The sequence below is a fragment of the Tuber melanosporum genome (genome assembly GCF_000151645.1).
Source record: "Tuber melanosporum whole genome shotgun sequence assembly, scaffold_26, strain Mel28".
In the NCBI taxonomy this organism is placed as follows: Eukaryota; Fungi; Ascomycota; class Pezizomycetes; order Pezizales; family Tuberaceae; genus Tuber; species Tuber melanosporum.
This window is the reverse complement of record NW_003298930.1, coordinates 840,509-848,576: the sequence shown is the minus strand read 5'-3', so window position 1 is coordinate 848,576 and position 8,068 is coordinate 840,509. Positions and strand designations below refer to the sequence as shown.

The following is an 8,068-nucleotide window of genomic DNA, read 5'->3' as shown; positions in this document are numbered from 1 at the left end:
TGGAGTGGGCCTTGGGAAGCCGGTTTTTTATTTGGGCTTGGTTTCTTTTGATGTTTTTTATTTTTCCAGCGGAGTCCGGGTTTTTGTTTTAAAAAGAGGGGGGGGGGAGGCCCCCCCATTCTAAATTTAATCCCTATAGTCATGGGTTCTGGATCTTGTGAAAAAAATTTTTTTTGGTGGGGGAATAAAGAGACTTGTTTTTTTGGGGTAGGGAGTGGGAGGGGTTGGGGGGGTTTTTTCCAAAAGGGGGGGCCGGGATTGGCCTGCCGGGAATTTATGTGTGGGCTCCAAGGGCGGAATTGGGGGGTGCAACCCACAACAGGTAGGGGCTGGGAGGGGTTGCCCTGATTGGTTTCTTTTGGACGGAATACTGGAGTAGGAGGAGTACGAAATTTTCCTTCTTGGTTTGTTTTAGGGTGTGGGTGGGGGGGGGGGGGGTAGTCTTGTCTATCCTACCGGTATGATACTACTCGAGTAAACGATCATTGTTAGGGTATGATAATATGATACCAGTACAGTACCAGTATGTACTGTACTTTGGCATGCACCACAATTTAGCACCGCATACGCCACAAGATGTTAATCACTTTCATGCACCCCCGGGTACGACACAGTACGAGTACGAGTAGAGTACGGTACTTGCTGCTGCATGCTCGAGAGATAGGCTATTGTTCTCGCGTGCTGGGCGTGGTAACTTGGTTCACTCGAGTACAGTACCGTGCTCTGGTTCACCGATAACTTTGGTCTATTGGTTCCCCTTTCCCTGGAACGCATATCATACAAATCAGGGTTGATATGTACCGGTACTGTACTGCGGTCGACTTATATAATATCTACCAGTGACCTACGGTAACCTTTCACACTGGATGTGGTTGTAATCACCAATAGCAATTTAGTATAGTACAATTATCCAATCCCGCACCCTAGCCAACCCACCTGCCACCGAAGCCAAAACGGCACATCATCCATCCACACACCCCAATCCTTTCAACGTCTCAGACTCCAATATGGCGGGCGTGACCTGGAGGGGCACTTTCAAGTAAGGGTTCAATTTAAGCGCCAAGACCAAACCACCCTCGCTCGCTCTCTCCCTCTCCCTCTCCCTCTCCCTCTTTCTCGCCGGCAAATCGTCGACCCTTCCTTCCTTCCTTCGGTGGGTGGTCTCCTCTTATTTTAACCTGCTGACCATTCTTTTTTTCTCTTTCACCTTGCCTTCTTGACATACACGCGAGTTCACCACCACCATCCATCACGAATACTACCACCTCCTTACCTCGTTTTCGTTCCTCATTACCCCCGCCTCATTCTTCGTCGTTTGGTAGCGTGCCGGTATCCTCTGCGAGGGTAGTATTTTTACTTTTATTTGTTCCTTTTTTTCCTCTTTCTTTCTTTCCTCTTCCCGCTCCCTCGGTCCGTAACTGCGCCCCCTAAGAGTGGAAGAGAGAAGGGAAGGGAATAAGAAGAATAGCTTTACGAACGGACAGACGATAGGGATTCGGATAAGTTAGTCGGTGTCATGAGCCTTGAAGCGAAGGTTGTTGTTTTGGGAACTCAAGGTCGGTTTGGTTCATCTTTGTGGTCCCTGGATGGGATTAGCTGATTCCGACGGGGTTTTTTTCTTTCTTGGGTAGGTGTCGGGAAGACTTCTTTGGTGGTTAGATATGTCAAGAATACTTTCGATCCGGCTTCGGAATCGACGATTGGTGCTTCGTTCTTAGCGAAGAAGGTTGTTGTTGATGATTGCCTTGTAAGGCTTCAGGTATGGTTTTCAATGGTGATTCGCTTATCCGTGGCTATCCGTTGCTGATATGGTTATCCCTGCAGATTTGGGTGATTTCCCCCCGCGCACACTCGTCATGTTCTGGGCATGGTTGTGGGATTACAGTTCTGACGGATATCGTATTACGTTTCGCAGGACACCGCCGGTCAGGAGCGCTACCGCTCCATTTCGAAGCTCTACTATCGTTCCGCGAACTGTGGGATTCTTTGCTACGACATCACTTCGGAAGCTTCGTTCCTGGCGATGCATTCATGGTAACAAAAACCTCTCTCCCCCTTGCAATTTCACTCAACTTCCCATGTTTTCTCCCTTGATATCATCACCTTCCACATACACACGTACATCGGTTTCTTCATTTTTTTTTTTTCATTTTTTTTTTTTTTTCCCATGCCAACTTAAAAACCAATACCCCATCAATGCTACTTCTAAAGGCTTGTCGAACTCAAGAAGAATGTAAACAACCAAAACATAATCATCCATATCGTTGGGACTAAAGCGGACCTTGTCAATGCGGACCCTTCGAAACGTGAGGTTTCCTTCGATAGGTGCGTAGCCTACGCCGCCGAGCATCTGGGTGATAGTGAGGATGCGTCGTGGCTGGGAATGGATACCTGCCATGAGATCTCTGCGAGGGATGATCAAGGTGAGTTCTTGTTTCTGTCCGTGTTGCGCTCAATTGTACCGCTTTTCTTCGCACGGACTGGTAATAGACGTCTGTCTGGTGGCCGCAGGAATCGATGAGGTGTTTCAGGTAATTGCGCGCAAGCTCGTTGAGCGCCGTGCTGAGATTGATCATGAGAGGATATACGGACCCGGGTATGCCGGTGAATTCGGGGGCAGAAGGGGTGGAGTGGATGCCGTGGGTGAACGTGGTGGGGAGAAGAAGAAGGGCGGTATATGTTGTTAGGGAATCGGATGGAGGCACTTGGATGGAGTTCCATATTGCTATGCTGGGTAATCTCGGTTGTTTCTCTTTCCTTCGTTTTTTCCTTCGCCATCATCTGGGGGACTTGCTCTTCTCTCTTCCACTATAGTTTTCGCCTGTCAGCTGGTCAGTCCCTATGCTTGGTTCCCGGACTCACTGGTGGCTTGATGCATTTCTCTCTTTCCTCCCTTCGCGACCTTTTCCGGGGGAGGGAGGAGGGGTGGATGTTGCGGGGAAAGGAAAGGGATTCTTGGAACTTTGGGGGCGTCACGATGATATCTATTTATCCATTTGCATTGAGATGCGGGCGTATCATATAGTATAGCGCAGTAGAGCACAGTCCATCGTAGTTATTTTTTCTTGCTTCTCCTTAAATTATCTACGGATTTTCCTTTTTTTCCTTTTTCCCTTTCTTGAAACAACCCCGCGTCATACGGAGGGTCCCCTCCCACTCATCTCATCGCTCCCCTCCTCCTGTCTTTAGAATTAACTCTCAAGATGGTCATCTCTACGATTTAGCGCTTTCCCATTCCTCCACTTACTTTCGGGGCCTAGGGACACGCATACGCAGGCCACACTTAAACCCATCCATCTATGATATCCTCAAAGTTCAAGGGTCTGTGGCAAGTAAAGCGCAACAGAACGCGCGAGTGATTCTTTGTGATCATTATCTGGTTGGTTGGTTAGTCAGTTGAAAGGGCAAGGATCCCACATTCCTTCATAATCATTCATAAGCGCAAATCCCCGCCGGTGAGAACCCCTCTACTCGCTCCCCTCCCCCCTCCAGGAGCTTGGTACAGGTGCAGCAGAATACGGCAATAGTGGATTCGCGGTCCATCGTACGGCGTCTTGCTTTTCTACCACTAACCGGCATTTTCTTCCTTCTGCGGCTATCGGGAAGGGAAGGGGAGTGATGATATTTGCATGTTATTAAGTATGATATTTCAATGAGAAGAGGAATAATTGAGGTTTGGAAGAACTCCTATATTGTACTGTGCTGGGCGGAGGTGGGGTGCTTACTGACGGGGAGGTTTGCTTGGGGGGGGTTTAGATTGGGATTTGTATGATGGATGATGGTGGCGGTGGCGGTAGTGGGGGGAAGGAAGGAAGCACCCCCGCTTTCTCTAGACCATAGTACTCGTAGTAAGCCTTTGGCTACTCGCCTGCCTGCCTGCTGGCTTGCATTGGTTGGAGTGTCGTATGGTACCCACGTGGTGTACTGTATCTACTGTACTATACCCGGATATGAAGCACCATAATTTACTTGGGATGTGAGCATTAGTCCGTCGAACCTCGGCACATTCGTCGAAATCACTATCTATCTATCTATCCACCCATCCAACCATTTTGCCCCCCAGCCATCATAATAATATTATTATAGTACCGGTACTCTATCGAAGTCTCTTTCCCCGTTCCGGACAGAATCCTGCTCTCGATTGGGGACTTTGTCCTTGATATTGATAACAATAGTATTATGATATGTTGTCATAGCTCGGACTGTGCAATGTACATTATTTCTTTTCTTCTTCTCTTCTCTTCTTTCTCACTTTTCGAGTCTAACATGCGTAGACTACGGTACTGCACCTGGAATCGCACCGTGAATTTTCCCCCACTTCAGACTTCCATGAGTTGTGTATGATATTCGCTCACGTTATCCCCCTGTACTCTTAGCATGGGATCGTTGGCTATCTTCGGCTTGGGCCATGTGTTGAAGGCGCAACTATGCATTACATGCCCAGGCGCTCCAACAACCTACAATTGCTCGGACTGGAACGCCTGCCTGACTACCGGTGCCGTACTCGAATACTATATACTGTACTGTTCTGGTAGGGTATCCCTATTCATACAATCACTTTCACGATCGCGGCTAAAATGCTGTTACCGGTATAATACGAGTACCCGATAATCCCACTCTATCATATCCATACCGGTCCTTGCAGAGTACCTGTTAAAAGAGTGGGGTGGAATCAACGGACCCCTCACCGTTCCCATATCTCTCCCTCCCCCCACCCCCATGTCTTGGTTACCCACCTGCCGAGTTTCATCCACGCCACGATGGAGCAAAGGCGGAGGCTGCGTCGGGGCTTTCACCTTCCTCCATCCAATCTATCTGCGGGATGCGATAGCTTTATGCGAGTATTCTGTACAACCGGTATTACAGTACTCGTAGGAAGTTACCGGACTTGGGGGGATGGCAAGGGGAGGTTGACTTGCTCACTTGCTTGATATGGACGAATTGGGATGCGATGCGGTTGGGGGCGGAATTGGGGCCGTTGTGGATCATATACTGTATTATTTCTTTCTTGTTTTTGGGGTGTCCCACGCGATTACTCGCTTTCTTGGTAATTGGTTTGGCCAAGAGCTTTTCTTCAAATCTTCTCTACTCGAGTACAAGTACTGTACTTGTACTCGAGTAGTATCGGGGAAAATTAATTATAACATAGTATTACTCTAACGGGGGGGGGGTGATTCGGGTCGATCTCTCCGTATTCGTCATGTGTAGCATCGGTAACGCTTGCCTACCTGCCTGCCTATCTTCCCCCATCGGCAGACAACCGTCGGGTAGAGGGAAAATTTAGGAAATTGGTACAGTGTTCGCAGGAACATAAGAGTGGGGATGGGCGTGCACCTTCACTATCATCATCATTATCCCTGTCTTGATATCTCTCTATCCTTCTTCCCCCCCTTCGGTGCTTTGATTAAGTATCATAGTTGGTTTTTTTTTGCGAAAGACGGTGCCATAATACACGACTACGGGGAAGAATAATAAGGAGAGAGAGGAGAGGGAGAAAGATGGGGCTACATGCTAGTGGAACGAACGATCCGAAGGAGGTTCGGAATTGGAGAATTCATCTTTTGGGTTTGTTCGCTCGCGTTATGCGCTCCGGGAGGTAAGGAGGACTGTGCTGATGATTGCTGGTATGATGTGTAGCTGTCGCGGTCTCGATGAGTGCTATGGCTAGTATGTCCTCCTTGTTCTCCTTCTTTCCACGGTAGTTGCTGCAACTGATGCTTGGGTGTGCAGTCGGGTATGATTCGAGCTTCATCGGTGGAACACAAGCTTTGGTGTCCTTCAAGGTATGATATCATACCTATGTCGCACATTATCCTGCGCTGTGCTGCCTGCTCTGTGAATGACTTGTCGAACTACGCTCATATCCACATCTCCTTTCAAGCGCGACTTTGGCCTCAATGTTGAAGGCCAACATGTTCGTGATACTCTTGCCGGTGGGCCCCCCCTCCGAATATGTGGGGGGGAAAAGAAAGAGGAAAAGAAAAAAAACTAATCCAACACAGGAAACATCGTGTCAACATTCCAAGCCGGAACCTTCTTCGGCTCCCTTCTGACCTTCCCCATTGCGGAAAGGTACGGGCGTAAGAAGGGTATGGTATTATCTTCGATCGTGTTCTGTATTGGCGCTGTGATAATGGTTTGTCCGCTCTTTCGCTGGTGGCCTGGTGGTGATATAGAAGAGGGAAGAGAGGATGGAGCATGGGAGCTCACTCGCCGGAGTGCTAGACTACCTCTGACGGAAGGTTATCCATGATTTATGCCGGGAGGGCGATCACCGGGCTAGGGATTGGATGCGCCTCCCTTATCGTTCGTGAGTGCTCACCGTCCAGTTTAAGGATTCGATTATGCGAGGTAACTGATGCATGAAAAAAGCTGTGTATATCGCTGAAACCTCCCCACCGAGTATTCGCGGCCGTCTAGTCGGTATATTCGAAATCTTGAGTCAGGGCGGTGGCATGCTTGTTCGTTCTCCCGAGATCCCTCCGCATTTGCTCCCCCCTTTCTAAGTCTTTCACAGGGCTTCTGGATAAACTACATAGTAGACCGGACCGTCAACCCCATCGGCCCGACCCAATGGCTTGTCCCAACCTCCCTGCAACTAGTCCCCGGCGCCCTCCTCTTTGCCGCGTCCCTCATAGCCCCCGAATCCCCTCGCTGGCTTTGCCAGCAGGACGATTGGGACCAGGCGAGTATCAATCTGACCCTCCTCCGCACACTGCCGAGGGACCACGAATTCATAAAGGAGGAGTTGGCGGGAATCAAGGAGCAGATCGAGTTTGAAGCTTCGAAGGGCGGGGCGGAGACGTTTAAGGGGAAGTGAGTATTTGTCCCATCTTTCCCAGCGGGAATGAGGGCTGAAGGTTGCTGATGCGTTACAGGGTCAAGGAAATGTGCTCCAAGGGGAATAGAAACAGGATTGGAATCGGCCTCATTCTTATGGCTTGCCAGAATCTTACTGGCGTCAACGTCTGCTTCCTCACCCCCCACATATCCCTCCTAAGCCTCTCACTAACGACCGCATGACAGATCATAACATACTACTCCCCCCGCATCTTCGAAACCCTCGGTATAACAGGTACTTCGACAAAGCTTTTCGCAACCGGCTTCTACGGCGTCGCAAAGACCCTCGGGATGATTGTATTCTCCGTCTGGCTCGCTGAGCGCCTTGGTCGTCGCAAGGGTCTTATCTACGGCGCTTTCATCGGCAGTTTACCCATGTATGTTTTCCCGCTCGAGTGATTTAATGTGATGCCGATTCTGATGAGTACATAATTATAAAGGTGGTATATCGGTGGCTATGTCATGAGGGCGGACCCGGCAAAGGCTGCGGCGGCTGGGCAGTATTCTAGGAATGGGTGGGGATATTTGGCGATGGTTTGCGTGTATCTTTACGGATTTGTACTGATCTCCCCGAACACAGATTGGAAGTATGGGCTCGTGCTGACGATCATGTGTACAGATTTACTGCATGTCGTGGCAAGGAATTACCTGGGTCTACTGGTACCCTCCCCGACTCCCTCAAGAGAATCCATTCTAGTATGGACTAACCTCTTCCCTAGTTCCGAAATTTTCCCAATCGGAATCCGCATGATCTGGTACCCCCCCCCCATCCATTACCCCTAGCGCTCGCTAACGCCCCATCAGCGTAGCAATTACTACCGCCGACCAATGGTTCTGGTCCTTCGTCGTTTCGCGCACGACACCCTACATGATCACCTCCCTCGGCTACGGCACGTACTTTTTCTTCGGATCGCTGATGATTCTAATGGGCATATGGGCCTTCCTCTTCGTCCCGGAGACGAAAGGCCTCACGCTCGAGGACATGGATAGACTATTTGGTGTTCCGGAGAGGAGCGGTGACAGTAGCGACGGGGGATTCCTCGGCGACGGCGGGGAGAAGGGCCGGATGGAGAAGGGAGGGGCGGCGTCTTTGGAGAAGGAGAAGGGTGGAGCTATATAAGTGGTGGTGGTGGTGGGGGGGGTATATATATTGGAAATGACGAAGTCTTTACGAGACTATGAGATTATGAATTTGATTGATAAAGGTGTTCAGGAATGAGGTAGATAC

At 49.6% G+C, this 8,068-nt stretch overlaps 2 protein-coding genes; both read left to right on the top strand.

Annotated features, from left to right (window-relative positions):
• Positions 1-1,167: 1,167 nt before the first annotated feature.
• Positions 1,168-3,216, top strand: GSTUM_00006416001 (uncharacterized protein). XM_002838586.2 has 6 exons: positions 1,168-1,344; positions 1,492-1,556; positions 1,632-1,774; positions 1,916-2,034; positions 2,212-2,423; positions 2,512-3,216. The coding sequence occupies exons 2-6, from the start codon at positions 1,517-1,519 to the stop codon at positions 2,685-2,687; spliced, it is 690 nt and encodes a 229-aa protein (XP_002838632.1). The 5' UTR covers positions 1,168-1,344; positions 1,492-1,516; the 3' UTR covers positions 2,688-3,216.
• A 1,555-nt stretch (positions 3,217-4,771) lies between these two features.
• On the top strand, positions 4,772-8,030 carry GSTUM_00006415001 (uncharacterized protein). XM_002838585.2 has 14 exons: positions 4,772-5,565; positions 5,638-5,667; positions 5,731-5,783; positions 5,882-5,933; positions 6,003-6,136; positions 6,226-6,310; positions 6,373-6,461; positions 6,518-6,816; positions 6,879-6,966; positions 7,027-7,217; positions 7,281-7,398; positions 7,460-7,500; positions 7,560-7,595; positions 7,645-8,030. Exons 1-14 carry the CDS (start codon positions 5,499-5,501, stop codon positions 7,958-7,960), a joined length of 1,599 nt encoding a protein of 532 aa, XP_002838631.1. The 5' UTR covers positions 4,772-5,498; the 3' UTR covers positions 7,961-8,030.
• The last annotated feature ends 38 nt before the right edge of the window (positions 8,031-8,068 follow it).

Coding starts and splice junctions, on each gene's coding strand:
- GSTUM_00006416001 (XM_002838586.2), top strand. CDS start 1,517: ATGAGCCTTGAAGCGAAGGTTGTTGTTTTGGGAACTCAAG. Junction 2,035..2,211: donor TTCCTGGCGATGCATTCATG/GTAACAAAAACC, acceptor CTACTTCTAAAG/GCTTGTCGAACTCAAGAAGA. Junction 2,424..2,511: donor CTCTGCGAGGGATGATCAAG/GTGAGTTCTTGT, acceptor TGGTGGCCGCAG/GAATCGATGAGGTGTTTCAG.
- GSTUM_00006415001 (XM_002838585.2), top strand. CDS start 5,499: ATGGGGCTACATGCTAGTGGAACGAACGATCCGAAGGAGGTTCGGAAT. Junction 5,784..5,881: donor AAGCTTTGGTGTCCTTCAAG/GTATGATATCAT, acceptor TCTCCTTTCAAG/CGCGACTTTGGCCTCAATGT. Junction 6,311..6,372: donor ATGCGCCTCCCTTATCGTTC/GTGAGTGCTCAC, acceptor GCATGAAAAAAG/CTGTGTATATCGCTGAAACC.